Source organism: Halteromyces radiatus (genome assembly GCF_025201355.1).
Source record: "Halteromyces radiatus strain CBS 162.75 chromosome Unknown BX664scaffold_7, whole genome shotgun sequence".
In the NCBI taxonomy this organism is placed as follows: Eukaryota; Fungi; Mucoromycota; class Mucoromycetes; order Mucorales; family Cunninghamellaceae; genus Halteromyces; species Halteromyces radiatus.
The window spans coordinates 1,146,856-1,162,680 of NW_026251693.1; the positions used below are offsets into that span (position 1 = coordinate 1,146,856).

The 15,825-nt window shown below is 34.0% G+C and overlaps 6 protein-coding genes across 6 annotated transcripts; 1 reads left to right on the top strand and 5 right to left on the bottom strand.

Annotated features, from left to right (window-relative positions):
- Nucleotides 1-1,213: 1,213 nt before the first annotated feature.
- On the top strand, nucleotides 1,214-2,221 carry BX664DRAFT_189763 (uncharacterized protein). Its single transcript, XM_051540061.1, has 4 exons — nucleotides 1,214-1,268; nucleotides 1,361-1,573; nucleotides 1,648-1,754; nucleotides 1,822-2,221. The coding sequence occupies exons 2-4, from the start codon at nucleotides 1,399-1,401 to the stop codon at nucleotides 1,879-1,881; spliced, it is 342 nt and encodes a 113-aa protein (XP_051397774.1). The 5' UTR covers nucleotides 1,214-1,268; nucleotides 1,361-1,398; the 3' UTR covers nucleotides 1,882-2,221.
- BX664DRAFT_339861 (P-loop containing nucleoside triphosphate hydrolase protein) lies at nucleotides 1,997-8,151 on the bottom strand. The gene is made up of 14 exons (XM_051546713.1): nucleotides 7,823-8,151; nucleotides 7,623-7,755; nucleotides 7,287-7,524; nucleotides 6,895-7,225; nucleotides 6,219-6,818; nucleotides 6,005-6,145; nucleotides 5,226-5,921; nucleotides 4,844-5,120; nucleotides 3,679-4,769; nucleotides 3,370-3,603; nucleotides 2,633-3,301; nucleotides 2,459-2,560; nucleotides 2,238-2,402; nucleotides 1,997-2,179 (listed from the first exon to the last, which is right to left on the bottom strand). Exons 1-14 carry the CDS (start codon nucleotides 7,982-7,984, stop codon nucleotides 2,108-2,110), a joined length of 4,911 nt encoding a protein of 1,636 aa, XP_051397775.1. The 5' UTR covers nucleotides 7,985-8,151; the 3' UTR covers nucleotides 1,997-2,107.
- Nucleotides 8,152-8,451: 300 nt separating this feature from the next.
- On the bottom strand, nucleotides 8,452-10,767 carry BX664DRAFT_388218 (uncharacterized protein). Its single transcript, XM_051549455.1, has 2 exons — nucleotides 10,547-10,767; nucleotides 8,452-10,476 (listed from the first exon to the last, which is right to left on the bottom strand). Exons 1-2 carry the CDS (start codon nucleotides 10,617-10,619, stop codon nucleotides 8,606-8,608), a joined length of 1,944 nt encoding a protein of 647 aa, XP_051397776.1. The 5' UTR covers nucleotides 10,620-10,767; the 3' UTR covers nucleotides 8,452-8,605.
- A 259-nt stretch (nucleotides 10,768-11,026) lies between these two features.
- On the bottom strand, nucleotides 11,027-12,166 carry BX664DRAFT_388219 (uncharacterized protein; the record flags this gene model as incomplete). The annotated part of the gene is made up of 4 exons (XM_051549456.1): nucleotides 11,943-12,166; nucleotides 11,674-11,863; nucleotides 11,134-11,520; nucleotides 11,027-11,055 (listed from the first exon to the last, which is right to left on the bottom strand). Exons 1-4 carry the CDS (start codon nucleotides 12,072-12,074, stop codon nucleotides 11,027-11,029), a joined length of 738 nt encoding a protein of 245 aa, XP_051397777.1. The 5' UTR covers nucleotides 12,075-12,166.
- Nucleotides 12,167-12,272: 106 nt separating this feature from the next.
- BX664DRAFT_301759 (uncharacterized protein) lies at nucleotides 12,273-14,397 on the bottom strand (the record flags this gene model as incomplete). The annotated part of the gene is made up of 4 exons (XM_051542398.1): nucleotides 12,273-13,445; nucleotides 13,523-13,834; nucleotides 13,916-13,988; nucleotides 14,058-14,397. The coding sequence occupies 4 exons, from the start codon at nucleotides 14,395-14,397 to the stop codon at nucleotides 12,371-12,373; spliced, it is 1,800 nt and encodes a 599-aa protein (XP_051397778.1). The 3' UTR covers nucleotides 12,273-12,370.
- A 367-nt stretch (nucleotides 14,398-14,764) lies between these two features.
- BX664DRAFT_339867 (uncharacterized protein) lies at nucleotides 14,765-15,653 on the bottom strand. Its single transcript, XM_051546714.1, has 2 exons — nucleotides 15,365-15,653; nucleotides 14,765-15,274 (listed from the first exon to the last, which is right to left on the bottom strand). The coding sequence occupies exons 1-2, from the start codon at nucleotides 15,645-15,647 to the stop codon at nucleotides 14,883-14,885; spliced, it is 675 nt and encodes a 224-aa protein (XP_051397779.1). The 5' UTR covers nucleotides 15,648-15,653; the 3' UTR covers nucleotides 14,765-14,882.
- Nucleotides 15,654-15,825: the final 172 nt, after the last annotated feature.

Genomic DNA, 15,825 nt, shown 5'->3' on the forward strand with positions numbered 1-15,825 from the left:
GATCATATTTGACATTGCACTAGTGGCTACCTTGATGATGGATGAAGAAGACGATACAGTAGTTGTGTCAACAGAAGTATCTGTGATTGAAGGCATTCCCCTGTTGTTGTCGGTTGTGGTGGTGGTAGTAGAGTCTTCCATCAGCGATATTTCATTGAGATCCGAAACTGAAACAGATGAAAGTCGAAGGGTGCTTTTACTATTATTTGCTGATAACGTTGGTTGCGGCGATTGAGTATGATTATCCAGATCTTCCAAATTCACAGCACTATATTCTTCATCTAAGGGCGTTTGATATTCCAATAGAGCTTCCTTTTGCTTGTCATGTTGTTGTTCTTCATTCAATGGTGGGGTGGTGGCACCTGTATCTGCTGATTGGCTACGATTTAACATGAGATTGTCGACTGCCGTGTCACCATCGAATAATTGTTCATCATTTTGATCGACAAAATAGCTGGTACTAGAAGAAGAAGATGATGATGAAGAAAGATTAGACTTTTCATGATTTGAAGAGAGATCATCATGGTTCGTGCGCATATCAGACTGATTGTTGTCATAAACATCCTTTTGTTGATCGATGGTCGATTTGTTTGCATCTTCGAAATGGAAAGATTCATTATCGATGTATTCATTATCGTTGGAATAAACACTAGAATCACTATCATCATTGTTGTTTTCAATAGTTGTATGGGTAATGGGTGATGGGGTATGTTCTTGTTGGTGGTGGTGGTGGTGTGTATTGTCCGAGTCAGAGTCAACAGAGGTATCATCGTCTAATTCATCATCAGTACGAACATGAACAACACAACCAATATTGTCTTGATAATGAGTTTTGTGAGGATTTTCAAGAGGATCCACAGCAGCTACATAATCTTGATGGTCAAAAGTATCAGAAGATTGAGTCGAATCATCAGAATAATACGCGACATTGTCTTCAGTATCAGAGTCATCAGAAAGTATTGTAGTCTTGGTTGGTAATGAAGTAGAATGAGTGGTTTCAGTAAGAACATTCATCTCATGGCAACAAAATAATAATAATAATAATAATAAGAACAACAAACAAATAAAAAAAAGAAAAAGAAAAAAAAGAACACCCAAATTGGATTTATGAAAAATGTGCCTTTTTTTTCTCCCTTCGTTCCACAAAGGAAAATTGAAATAATAATCAATTTCATTTCCCGCTTTTTTTCCTTTGTACTTTTTCTTTCATTTACTTTTGTCTATTCTTTTGTCACATAATGTCAATCAACCTTATCCTATTATTCAACGTAAAATGCTTCATAAAAATATATAAATATATATATATAGAAATTCTCTTCTCATATTTTCATTTTTTTTTTAAAAAAAACAATATAGTTAGTGTTGACGACAACGTTAACTCAAGCAGCGAATCCAATCATGTTTTGTAAATGTTTTTGTGGATCCAATAGTACTATATTCGAATTACCAGTCATAGAAAAACCTTGTGGAAACTGTACTAAACAATTCTGTTTAGACAATGTTGAAAATGGGATATGTGATGGTATTGCTGATGAGACATGTCCTAGTAATGATTTTAAAACCGCTTGTTTTGGTAAGAAATATATATATATTTATATCAAATGAAAAACAAATTCAAAGATTTTTTTTTTATTTTGTTTTGGTTAGCACGGGATTCTTTTAAAGATGAAATTATTGTACGCGTATTCTTGATTGCTGTTGTTGGCTTGATTGTATTTGCATTGATCATACCCTTTTATACTAAATGGAAAAAGGTAAAAATCGTTTATATATATATATATATAAAGGTACTTATATTAAAGTACCTCATCATTTCATTAGGATCAAAAATTACGACGACAATATACTCAAGTGATAGATCAAGATATGCCTTCTCAATAATAACCCATTGATCATACCTCCTGTTTTATTTTGGTTATCCACTTTCATTAGACTCCTGCCTTTATCCCCCCCCCTCTCCTCTCCTCCCTTTTTTTTTATTTATTTATTTATTCTGTACACAATTATAATCATTTTTGTTTTATTTCAATCGTAAAAAGTTGTATCATATCATCACATATACATATAAACATCAAAGTAAAGAAGAATAAATATATCTAAGCTATCTCTATTGTACACCAGTTAGGTTTTCCAATGGGACTAAATGAATCAACCTTCGAAGTCGTTCTAGTTTAGAAAGCTAATAAAAAAAAAACGGGTTAATGATTTTATTTTCTTCTTATCAATCAACTACTTACCCATGCAGGGAGATAGGGTTGAGGAATCGGATTTCGTACTACGGGTATCTCAAATGGACTTGATGTATCATCCAATGCAACAGAATCCAATAACAAAATATCACTCTTGTTTCCGGAAATGACATGTTCCGCCACTGCTTGCAAGATATCACTTGTAATAGGGTTCTAAATATAAGATAAAGTTAAGTTATAATTATTCTTTCCTGTATTTTTCTTCTTACCTCATAATCAGCCACATAATAATTAGACATCAACTTTTGTACCTGAGTAGGAGACAGAATCCAACAAGCTTCATAGATATTTTCAATATCTTCCAAAGTCGCCTATATATATATAAAATGAGTATGATCATCTGTAGCAGATGAATTCGCTATTTTTTTTTTTTTTTTGTTTACCTTTTTCATTTGAAGTAATTTTGTAGATTGCATTAGATGTTCCAACTGTAAAATACCTTCATTGAGATCATGACTTTTGCACCATTCTTCTATCCGAGTAATGTTATATTGAATTTGCATAGCCCGTTTCCATGAAGAAAAGTTCTTGCGCATAAGAAGATCATTGAATGCTGTCACTCCAATCAGTTTCAACAATTCTGTCAGTACTTGTGTGACCACTGATGCTTCTAAACCATAACACTTCATTGCCCGCCATACTTTGTTCAAAAGGTTTAATACATTGTCCATCGTATAGGTAGGTCCTGCAGATCCACCAGGAATAATCCTCTTGTAGAATCGATTGGAATCCGTTGTTGTAAATCCAGGTAAAGATTGTCCTTCCACCACTGCCGAAATCACCATCTTGGACAGACATTTCTTGAGTTCTTTCATCCCTGCATGGAAAATATTGTCTTCTAAGCATTGTAGTTCAAACTTGATTGTTTCTGTCAATTTTTCAAAATCGTTCCATGCCGCTGATCGTCGTAATCCGATACCATTGGTGGAATGTTGACTGGATATCATTTGTTGTTCCTTTTCTTGTTCAGCTACACAGATAATAGATAATAGTTCATGTACATTCGACAACCAGTAGATACTTGGAAGAATAGCATCTTCAACAGTATAGCTCTAGTATTTCCAAAAAAAAAAAAAATGAATACAGATAGATAGCTATAATGGCTTTTTTTTTTTCTTACAAGACATTGTTTTTGAATAGAGTCCATAATAGTAAACAACATTCGTTCAGATTCTTGTACATAATTCAGACGCCACATTTCCATAACACAAATACCAATTGTATGAGCAGGGAAAAATACCTCTTTTGCAGATGGTGGATTTTGTAAACTTGGTAGAGGTATCCTCAATCCTTTGATAAGACCATCAACGAGTTCTTGTTGAAGTCCATCCTCGTCACGTAAAATAGTATGAATCTGTATTTCACCAAAAAAAAAAAAAAAAAAAGGAAATTAATGAATGGAGTCAAATAGTGAAGGAAAAGTTCTAACCTCTTGAATAGATGCTTCATCCAAATCAGTTACTTTGCGTATAGTCTTGGAACCAAGGATCTTGCTGTATTGGTCCACTGACATAGGACGAGGATTTTTGTTTGATATTTCAGTTTGTCGGATATGATCAAGAGAAGATTTGGTTTGTGTTTCACATACACCAGCCGAGCTATTCCGTCTACCACCCACAGTTTTGCGAGATGTACCAGGTAAAATTGTAGGAGTAGGAGAATCAGGAGTTTGTGTATCATTGATGGAGGAGTCTGTTGATAGTTCTTGTTGTTGTTGTTGTTTTATGATGGATGTTGAAGGTGACATGATAGGTGAGACACTTCTTGTCATATGATTGCTTCCACCATTAGGAGCCAAAGATGAACCGTGGATATTGGTTGAAGATGTTTGTCGACGTGGAGCGTGTAACGCCTGGCTAAGTTGTGCTTTGAGTGCTGTGATTTGACTCTTCAAGTCGGTAACAGTATCTGCATCTACCATCGTCTTTATCTTATCGTTGGCTTCGTCCAAATTTTTTCTCAACTTTGTTGTTTCTTGTGCTTGCTGATCCAATTTTGTTGTCAATTCTTCAGTTTGTCGAGTCTTGACCTTGATCTGTTCCGATGATTGTTTGCATTCGTTGATCCAATGATCCCTTTCCACTTCCAGTGCTTGCCATTTTTCCATAGGTACCGTTGGTTCCTTCAATTTGTCTTCTAATCCTTTGGCTTTTCGTTCCATTTTTTCATACTTGTCCATCCATGTTTTGATTTGTGTTTCCAGTTGAATAGTTCGGTCCGTCATAGCTTTCTTTTCATCACGTACCGTTGTCAATGTTTGTGTTAATTCTACCACCTTCATTTCCAAAGCATAGGATACTTCCTTCAAATGGGATGCTGACCGGGCCTCCGAACGCAAAGCGATAAAATGTTTCTGAGCAATACGGCGACGAACACAGGATTGAAGAAGAAGTACAAGTTGAAGTTGTGTCTTGTAATGTTTTCTAGCGAACCAACCTCGAATCATACGCTGAATCTGTGTTGCTGCATAATGTTGTCGACATGTCACCAATTTTTGAGCTCCCAAACGTGATCGAATAGCTATATATATATAAAAAAAAACATTCAATATCGACTGAAGAGAGACAAAATATTCTAATTAGTGGAAACCTTACCAGTTTGTAATGAGAGAATAAACCGTTGTTTGGCCAGATATTGTTTCCGAGCAATGAAGCGTCGCCAGTTTGTTTGAATAACAAGAGAAGCGCGATATCTTCGTAATGCATCCATTTTCTTCTTTGCCATCTTGTGTCGTATCACAGTTTGTAAGCCAACAGTCAAAGATTGAATTCGAAGGTAACGAGTTCGACAGATATATCTACGCATATGTTTTTGTAGTAAAGTAGCACATTGATTAAATCTATCTGCTCGTCGTTTCTCCAAGTAAGCAAGCTGAAAATAATAAAAGAATTATCTAGTTAGTTTTTATTTATATATATATATATATATATATATATATATGTACTTTTTTCTTTTTTTTTTTTATTTATTTATTACCTGTCCAGCACGGAAGAAAATTTTGGTTTTACCAACTTGATACATAGTAGGGTCAGCAATGGCTTCGTCCAAAATAGTAGAAGCTAATTGATGAACATCAGGTTTTTGTCGAGGATCCCAGTGAGAGAATGAAACCAAAGCATAGTAACGATCGACAAATTCTTCAAAAGTCCAGCGTGTCGGATAACCTTCACAACTGATTCGAATTGTTTCCAATACACCACATGCACGAAGTTGACTAAGCACCATATTTGGTTCGAATTCCCAGGCCACCTTTGCTTCATTAGGTTTGATACATCGAATATAATGTACATTTGTTCCACCAATAGTATCCATAAGATTGATCAAAGAAAGTTTGAAAATAGAACCTAATGTAGGTTTGCGATACATCATGCTCATGCGCTTGGATTCAACAGGAGGTGATGGGTTGGCAGCAGCAGCTTTGTCCAAAACTTGTTTCAGGAAGTCAAAATCGGTCGATCGAAGTAAAGCCAGATGTTCATCCGGAACTGTATCCTTGTTCTTGTCCATAAAGTTTTCAGATTCATATTCCACTTGATGAGCATAATGAGATATAGTGAAAGCCTTGTTTGAGAATCTTGGTTTTTTGAAGTGAGATTTGAATTCAGGTTTATCAAAATTAGTATATAATTTTTGAATAAATCCTTCATCAGAACCAGAAGGCATTCTTGATTCCTATTGAAATATATATATATATATAAATGAATAGCTGTAGCCAAAAAAAAAAAAAAAAAAAAAAAAAAAAACCGGAAACTTACTTCATCCAATAATGAGAGAATACCCATACGACCTTCAATAAGTTCAATGCATTTTTGGTTATCAGAGAATTCAATAAAAGTCCAGTTGATCTGTTCACGGACATATTCCTCCTGTTCCAATTTGAAAACATGTTGATTGAACTACATAAATTAAACAAAAAAAAAAGTTAATCATCAATAAAGGGAATTGAATGTTATTTTTATATTTTTTTACCTGTTGTTGAAGCTTTTCATTTGCATAATTAATACAGAACTGTTCAAAAGAATTCTTTTTGAAATGTTCAAAACCATAGATATCCAAAACGCCAATAAAAGTAGCGACATTTGTTTCATCTGATGAGGACAGTCTTTCATTAATAACTCCAACCAACCACTCGAATAGATTTGCATATATATATTTAGCAACAGAATCCTTGACGACTTGAGCTTGTACTGGGGAAAGATTGGTGATGATTTTTTCAGAACGGGTAGTGATTTGTTTGCGTACTATCCATTTTCGAAATTCGGTGGCATTGATGCCAAGAAGTCGAGTAGCAGTCAGTAAGGATTCATCAGATTCAGACACCATTGCATCGGCGCGTCCCGTGATTTGTACATTCCCAATATGTAATAATGCTGCTAAAAGTCGAAAGATACACCATTGTAATTGTACAGATAAGCCGACAGTAGATAAAGCACGTTGTGTATGACCAAATTCCGTTGCATCATCGACATTAGGTATAGAAGTAGGTCCATTTTGATTCAAATAATTAAATGATGTATAATCCGTCAATTCAAATTCCTTCTTTTCAGATAAAGGTGCACCAGCACATAACTATATATACATATATATCAAGAAAAAAAAAGGTTAGTTCTATATGATTCATATAAAAAAAAATTATTTTATTTACCTGATAAAAGATATGATAATTTCTTTCAGTTTCAGGTTGATAAATTAAACGAGATCGTTCCAACAAGTATGTTCGAATCTTTGCCCCAACGATATTTGTATGTTTGTCGAATTGAATTTCAATATATTTTCCAAATCTAGAACTATTGTCATTTCTTGTCGTTTTTGCATTTCCAAAGGCTTCCATGATTGGATTAGTTGCCAAAATTTGTTCTTCTACTTCAGTTAATCCACCATCCGATTTTTTAATTCGCATTCCATTAGATACTTGATCATCAGCTGTAGCAAAATAACGCATGATATATTTTGCACTCACAGTTTTACCAGCACCACTAAATAAAAAATAAAAAAAAGATGAGTGACTTTTTTATTTTAATTGTGAATATTATTTACCTTTCACCAGATACTACAATGGTTTGATTTGATTTTTCATGTACCATACAACGATAAGCATCTTCAGCAATGGCAAATAAATGAGGATCCAATTCTCCACGTCGTCGACCAGAATATTGTTGTACTACATCAGAGTCGTATAAGGATACCCGATCAAATGGATTGACGGCAATCAAAACAATTCCAGAATAGGTATAGATCAAGTGTTGTAAGTATCTTGTACGAATAGTGTTCAATACTTTTTTATTTAAAAAAAAAAAAAAAAAAAGAAAAGTTAAAAAAAAATATTGATTATCCATTCAATTCAATTATCATTATCCATTTTTTTTTTTTTACCTGAAGGCTCATTAAGATAACTAAGATTAGTTAAATCATCTGTATTTTCTAATTTAAGAGGATTTCGTAAAGGTGGAAGGTCTTGACCATTGGTTTTTTCAATTTGAGTCAAAGTAGTTTCATAGACACATTCCTAACCCGATAAAAAAAAAAAAAAGAGAGAGAGTTAATAATAAATAATTATATATTTATTTATTTACTTTATGGTTACTATCAGCTTCAAAGACCAAGCGCACATTGTCAGAAGTAATTAGACTAGAAACACATGTAGTAGAAATCCAAGCTTCTTTCGCGTCTGTAAACCAAGCCTTGGTACCTTTACTATAAACTTCCAATGCTTGTAAGTATGACTCGACCGTCATGTGGTAGTAATAATAGTAATAGCAATAGTAATAATAACAGTAGTAGTAATGTGAATGATAAGAAGAATAAAATAAAGAATCAAAAAAGCAAAAAAGAAAAAAGAAAAAAAAAGAAAAGAAGAAAAGGGAAAAAATGAAGCCGGGAAGGGGAAAAAGAAAAGAAAGGGGGCGGACAGGAAAAAAAAAAAAAAAAAAAGGTTGGTGTATCACGAAACAAGCAATAATAAGAAAAAGAAAAAAAAAAGTGGAAAAAATGAAAAAAATAAAAACGTTTCAGACTTTGTTCATCAATGAAAGAAATAAATACATATGCATTTATACTATTACTATCTACTTTTTATTTGTATAATACTTATTTTTTTTTTTTTATTTACACTTCCCCTCTGTGTCACTTATAATAGAAAAAAAAAAGTCAGATGTGTCACCCTCCATCACTTTATTAAAAAAAAAAAAAAGGTTTATATGTATAATAAGTTTATTTGTTGGATAATATTATTCAAAATAATGTAAAGATAAGGAGAAAATAAAAGTTAGGGACTAATTTTTTAATAATAATAATAAGAATAAGAAGGAATAATAGTAATAATAAAATATGGGGGGTATAAATAAACTATTTTGACTTTAAAGATCATTGCCATAAAGTGTTTTCAAATATTGATCTCTTTCCCTTTCAGCTGGTGTTTTATCTTGAGGAAAGGATGAAGTATCACACCAACTAGGTATTCCAGTTCGTTGTTTTGATCTTGTGCTTCTAACAGTATAAAATGTCATAGATGATTTCTTATTGTCATTATTATTATTGTTTGTTGACGTATTTTCCCTTCTTTGTTGTTGTTGTTGATGCTGTTGTTGTTGATCATCATCCTGTGATAGATTATGAGGAATACCTGCTCGTTTTGATTGTGCTCTACAACTCCATGTTTGTGGTTGTTGTTGTGAAATCCTTACCATGGTTGCTGCACTGCCACTACTTTTTCTACTATGTCCTGTACTTTCTGTATGTGCTGATAATCCTTCAAAATTATCCATTCGTTCTTGCATGATTCTTCGATTGCTGATAGCATCACTAGCAAGGGTTCTCTTTTTGTTGGATATCGCTGATGATTCTATATCGATAGGCTTTTGTCGTTGATTGGGATGTAGAAGATTATCATCAGGTACTGCGTATTTGCTGGATCCAATTGGAGAGTTCGTTGATGTGGTGAGCTGACGATCATTTGTTGATAATCTTCTTTCTTTTCCATCAAAGACTTGAGTTACTTCCACTTTTTCATTAGATGATGATGCTGGTGTATTGATAGAAGGTGAATTAAATAATCCTTCTAATGGTGTTGTTGTTGTTGTTGCTGTTGTTGATTTTTTTTGATAACTTTTTCCAAGAGTACTTGCTCGTCTTCCAAGAATATCATTAGTCAAATATCTTGTTGAATTGGCATTGGTGGAACGACCAGAGACTGTGGTATACCCTGACTTGATAGATGCACGTCGAAGATCTTGTTGACGATTATTCCCATTTGCTTCCATGACTTCTTGATTAAACATTTTCAGAACGGCTTCATCATTGACTAGCATCGAGCGGGTCTTTGATTTTCTTGAAGCTGATCGAATCACACGTCTAGCGGCATGAATGGCTGACCCATCGGAGTGATTATTATTATTATCCTCATCATTTGTGTTGGTAATAGATGATTCTGGCGCTGCTGATGGTGATGGTGATGGTGATGATGCTGAAGGTGATGATGATGATAGAGGTGATTCATTGTTGATCATTCTATCATATTCTAGTGCTTGTAACTCTTTATCTTGATCCAATACTATATTGTTGTGTTCATTTTTCAATGCTAAAGTAGGAGACACGGTCGGATTTTTGTAAGGAGGTGTAGGAGAAGAAGAAGATGGAATACTAGAGGAGGCTGTATGTCGACTGATTTCAGATAAAGATGGTCTAGGAAGGTCAGTACTAGGACGAGAAGGTGAATCAAACATTTGATGTACTGGTGCAGCGCGTGATTTAGATTTTTGTCGTCGTATAGATTGTCGTAAAGTACTTTTGATAGTACCAACCTTTTGTTGTACAGTATTGACAAGTTGAGGCATATCCAAATCAAGAGTAGTAAATCCACCTTTAGTACGTTCCGTTTGCATATATCGTTCAAAAAGTTGCATAGCATCATCAGAGTTCAATTCCATTTTATCAGAGAAAAGAGAAGTTGAAGGTGGTGGGAAAGGTAAAGTCATTTTTTCTTGATCGATCATAGCTGGTTTATAAACTTGATTGGTTGGTTTATTGAGTGATTCCATAGTGACAGTGGATTCAGTGTTAGTACTGGTATGTTTTTCTAATTGATCAATGGTATCTACTGTTCTTCTCTTTGATAGATAACGTCGTAAGACAAAGTAAAAAAGTAAAACAATCAAGAGTCCGACAACGACAGCCATCACTACTAATGCCCATATAGGAAGGTCCAAGGATGTAGGATCTGAGGTAGGATCTATAAGGAGTGTAAGTGAGAACAGGTTTAGTAAAAGCAATACTATGAAAATAATTTTAGTATTCCTTACTAGCAGTAACTGTCAAAGTATAGCATAAAAGGACAAATGCTGACAAGGTACCCTTTAATTGTAGTTTCATCATAAGAGTCAAACAAAAGTACAAATATAGGTTAAAAATAAAAAAATAAAATAAAAAAGTGAGTGTATTTCACAGCAATTCAAAGGGGAGGGCAAAAAAAAAGAAGAAAACGAAGAAAAGGAACAAGAAAAAAAAAAGACAAAGACAAAAAGAATAAAAAAAAAAAAAGTAAAAGCAGGAGATGATGGAGTTTTAAAATAGGAGAACGCGAAAAAAAAAGTAACTTTTTTTTTCTTGTAAGTCATGTACTCCTATTCAAAGGAGTTGGAACAAGGTTGCAGTCAATCTATCATTCAATGTATGACCCATTTTAGTATTTCATCATCACATCATCTAAAAAAAAAAAAAGGAGGGACGATCATAAAAAAAAAAAAAAGATATACACTAAGAAAAAACTTTATTTCATTTTATCAATAAAACACAATTTCTAAACTAGTTACTATTCATAAATAAAAAAAAAATAAAAATCAAAATCAGTTATTTTAACATCAAAATAATGTCAATACATTCATATCACCATCATAAGTATATTCACTATCATCATCATCATCATCACTAATACTGTCAAATATAGTCATATTGCCAAGATTCCCTTCCAATTGTAATTCATAAAGTCCACATGTCCAAACACTAGCATTTACTTTGTCGCCACCATTTATCCAATCATCCATCCATTCATGAAATTTCATTCTCGTACTTGTCGGAAAGTAGAATCCATTGGTGTTCATGATCCATACTTCACCTCGGCATGAACCGCCACATATCAATATCCAAAAATAATGCCGATTATGTGCTGCTGTTCCCAAAAATAGATAGCCGCCTACCATTGGTATCCTGTTACTGCTGTTGTTCTGTCTATTTATCATGCTGGTATGATTCGAATGAGTATTATCGCTGTATCTTTCTAAGGAGATGGATGGATGTTCATATAGTTGGAATAAATCTTCTATAAATGATCTAGTTGTAGGTATTTCCTTGTCATCATCATTATCGTCATCGTTATCATCATCATTATCGTCATTATCATCAATGATATCAATATGATCTTGGTGCACACTAGATAAAGGAACAACAGAAGGACCATCGAAAGGAAACAAATCTGGTAATCCACGTAAAAATGAAGTTTGTCTTCCATTAAAATAAGTAGGGAATGTTCCAAGAGGAAGAAGTCCTTCACGACAAGGAGAACATTTTCCACCATTTCCCACCATTGTCAAGAATAAACGATAATCTTCAGGAAGTCTAACCTAGGCATGATAAAACAAAAAAGTCCATGGTCAATGATTCATCCAATACCTTTTTTTTTTTTTTTTTTTGTTACCGTACAGTATGTTCATTTTCAAATCTAGTAAGATCATAACTTTGAATAATAGGAAAGAATCTGATACCTTGTTCTTCCAATTGATCTTTGAGTTGCCAGATAATAGATTTCAAACCGTCCAAGGTCACACCGGGCATACTTTAGAAAATACAATAGCAACACTTTAAAAAATGATAGTATATAGAAAAGAAAAAGAAGAGAATATTAAAAAAAAATTATTTATTTTTTTTTTAAAAAAAAAAAAGATAAACAGAAGAAAAAGGGAGACGCCCATTCCTTATTTTCTTCCCCTTTCCAGCATAAAGAGAACAAATGAACTAATCAGAAGGATAAATAAAAAAAAAATAAACTTTTTATTATACAAAAATGAGAAAATGATATGAGTGATTGATGTAGATGATATAAAAATAAAAAAAAAATGCGTAAACTAAATCTATTTTCTAAATTTCTTGGAAGGTCGTTTGTTTAATGTATTATCAGATTGACGTTTGCCACCACGATTAGAATCACTACGACGTTTTTGTTGTTGTTGTGTAGAACCTTTCTTCTTGTTGTCACGTTGATTTCGTTGTTCAGCTGTCATTTTACCATCAGGACCACGTTGTGATCTTCGCTCCACCACCTTTGAATTTTCTAATGAGAATTCCACAGTCAATCGTTTACCATCAAATATATCAGGATTGTTGTTAAGGTATCGTAAAGAAGCCAAAGCATGAGAATGTGTGAGGAATTCCAAGAACCCATAACCTTTACTACGACCGATTTGGGTAGCAGCATCTATTCGATCCTTGCTTCGTACAATCTTGGCTTGCTTGACACGAGGTTTGTATTGCCATCCTTCTTCCTTTTCCGCCTTGGTCAAATCAGTCCTAATACCACGTTTCACCTGTTCCTTGAATTTTTGAATACTTTCCATACCTAATTTTCGAAGTTCGGTTGCATCCACCTTGATGGGTAAATTTCGAATAGAAAGACGTGTCTTGGAGATAAATAAAGATGGATCACTACTGACGAATTTTTTCCGTTGAGAGAAGGACATTTGTCGTTTCTGTAATTCTGCAGGTGTAATCGTTTCGGCTGCTGGAGTGTTGGGGAAGATCACACCTTCACGCATCAGGTATAAATTTCGTACATCATCCTTTTTCTTGAGTGAATCCTTATCATCCTTCATCTTTTGAGCTGATTGTCGATCCAAAGCACGGGTCACATCTAATACACGACCATGAAGAGTAAACTTGAGACCTTCACCAGATCCAGCATCAGGAGTAAGAATACTAGAATGTACCATGTTGCTTTTCTTTTTTTCACGTTTAGACATCAATGAGTTGAGAGCATCTTGATCATCAGCGTTATCCTTTCTTGACATCTTGCGTAATGCATCGGCTTCTTCTAAACATTGATCCGCATCTACCTTATTCTTCATACACACAAATCCTGTTCCTCGAGACAATCCTGATTCTTTATCACGAGTAATACGAGCGTAGATCACTGGACCCCATTGTTTGAATCTATTCCAAAAAAAATCAGATTCTATTTTCAAGTATCTCATATTGCGTTTTTTTTTTTTTTTTTTTTTTGTACTTACAGATCCTTCAAATCATTTTCAGTGGTTTCAAATAATAAATTTCGTACAAAAAGGGTGGTTCCAGCTGATACTTCGGGGAATCTATGTTGAGAATTGGATTTTGCAGTTTCGTTATCTTCCATTTCATCGTCATCGTCATCAGATTCCACTTCTTGTTCTTCTTCATCATCATCATCATCCTCGTCGTCATCACTGTCCTGGTTTTCTTCGTCTTGATCGATTTCTTCATCTTCGCTACTATCAGAATCATCATTCTCGTTTTCATCATCATCACTACTATCATCGCTGCTACTATCGTCACTGTCATCACTGCTTTCATCATCGTCTTTTCCATCCTCCATCTTGGTATCGCCTTGTTCATCCACATTGTTTGTTGCTTCAGCATTCTCCAACTTTTGGAATCGATCTTTGGAAAGAGCCCAATCAACAGCAATAGTTCGTCCATGATGTTCCGTTGCATTCAAAGCTTCTACCGCCTTTCAAACAGAAAAAAAAAAAAAAAAAAAAAAAGAGAATAACGTCAGAAAAAATATACAACCCTTTTTTTTTGATATCAAAGAAGTACTTACAGCTTCAGCTTCAGATACAGTATCAAATTGAATAAAGGCAAAACCACGTAAAGGACCATTTTCGAATTTTCTTGGTAGTTTCACATCAACAACTTGACCATGTTCTCCAAAGAGTTTCTTCAGATCCTGTTCTTTATACTTCCAAGGCAAGTTGCGCACAATCAACCGAGCTTGTTTGTTACCTACATCAACTGTTGTTGTTGTTGTTGTTGTTGTTGTTGTTGTTGTTGTTTTTGGTTTTTCGGATTGAGAATGTTTGGCAGCATGTTCACCCGTTGTTTCTTTTCGTCGTCGAGCCAATTCCATTCTAAGTTTCCTACCACCCTTGAATTTGACCGATGATAGTTTTTCCAGAGCTTGTTGAGCATCTTCAGCCAAAGCATAATGGACATAACCAAATCCTTTATTCTTGAATCCAGGTTCACCCTCCTTAACATGTTGATCAGTGACTACAAAACACTTTCGAATAGGTCCGACATCACTGAAAAAACTTTCTAGATCCTTGCTGGTGGCATCGTAAGGAATACCTCGTACAAATAAGGTAGACTTGGCATGACCCTGTTCCTCCTGATTCGTTGACAACGTTGTATCAGACATTCGATATATATATATATATACAAAGAAGGGAGTAAGTATTAAAGATCAAAAAAAAAAAAAAAAAAAAAAAAAAAAAAAAAAAGAAAAAGGGAAAAAGAATCTTTATTGTGTGGCTTGAGGGCGGAGAATCTTCGACCGCACATAAAAAAGTAAAAAAGATGGATTGTTCGAATGCCATAATGATGATAAACTATCTAACGTGATACTATTTCTGCTGATAAAACATGATAAAATATATAATCCCCTTCCTCTTTTTGATATCCATCCACGTTGATTTTTCCATTGATATATAAAGGAGCATCCAAGACCGCAGAATGAAATTCACCATATTCACCACAGATGTCTGCGTTATTGATATCTACATGTTTCTTGATCCATTCTAAAGATAAAATATCACCCACACCATTGTTTTCATCAGAAGTAGAAAGTTTTCTTCGGTTAATACAAGTTACCATTATCTCGAAAGGACGTTGCCACATATCTTGTAGTAGCTCTTGTCGTGAGAGTTGCCATAAAGGTCGTATTAAAGTTACAATATCTTTACAAGCACGTTCCATAAAGTCAGAACATACTTGCAAAATATCACCTAATGAAAAAGAAAATAACAAGAAAAAAAAAACAATGTCATTCTATAGGATTCCTTTTTATTTTATTTTTTATTTTATTTTTTTGTTACCTGTTACTAAACCATGAATACCATATTCTTCCTTTAATTGTTGTAACTTTTCTCTATATGATTCCAGATAATGAGGACCAGTAATAGTACATATAACATGAGGAATATTGAGAGCTTGACTTTGTGCTTTGATGATGGCCATTGGATGAGCACGGAATGGTTTGTCAGGAGGAGCAAAAGTGACCAGCACTGCAACCTTGTATCCTTGTTCAACCACTCTATGAAGAGCTAGAAGACTATCCTTTCCTCCTGTAAAAGATATAGCGACGGACTGTGGAGCCATTTGTTCTGTTTTAAAAAAAAAAAAAAAGAAAAAGAAAAAGAAAAGAAAAGAAAAGAAAAAAAAAAAGCCTGGCATTCATTCCTAAGGTACTTTTTTTTTTATTCAAATGGGCCAATCAAAATCATCAGAATAAAAGCATGAAAATGTGAATCATTCAATCCATCAGGTCAAAAAGCAT

Coding starts and splice junctions, on each gene's coding strand:
- BX664DRAFT_189763 (XM_051540061.1), top strand. CDS start 1,399: ATGTTTTGTAAATGTTTTTGTGGATCCAATAGTACTATATTCGAATTA. Junction 1,574..1,647: donor TTTTAAAACCGCTTGTTTTG/GTAAGAAATATA, acceptor TGTTTTGGTTAG/CACGGGATTCTTTTAAAGAT. Junction 1,755..1,821: donor TTTATACTAAATGGAAAAAG/GTAAAAATCGTT, acceptor TCATTTCATTAG/GATCAAAAATTACGACGACA.
- BX664DRAFT_339861 (XM_051546713.1), bottom strand. CDS start 7,984: ATGACGGTCGAGTCATACTTACAAGCATTGGAAGTTTATAGTAAAGGT. Junction 7,226..7,286: donor ATTGTAGTATCTGGTGAAAG/GTAAATAATATT, acceptor TTTTTTATTTAG/TGGTGCTGGTAAAACTGTGA. Junction 3,302..3,369: donor CTATTCAAAAACAATGTCTT/GTAAGAAAAAAA, acceptor TGGAAATACTAG/AGCTATACTGTTGAAGATGC.
- BX664DRAFT_388218 (XM_051549455.1), bottom strand. CDS start 10,619: ATGATGAAACTACAATTAAAGGGTACCTTGTCAGCATTTGTCCTTTTA. Junction 10,477..10,546: donor TACTTTGACAGTTACTGCTA/GTAAGGAATACT, acceptor CACTCCTTATAG/ATCCTACCTCAGATCCTACA.
- BX664DRAFT_339867 (XM_051546714.1), bottom strand. CDS start 15,647: ATGGCTCCACAGTCCGTCGCTATATCTTTTACAGGAGGAAAGGATAGT. Junction 15,275..15,364: donor TATTCATGGTTTAGTAACAG/GTAACAAAAAAA, acceptor CTTTTTCATTAG/GTGATATTTTGCAAGTATGT.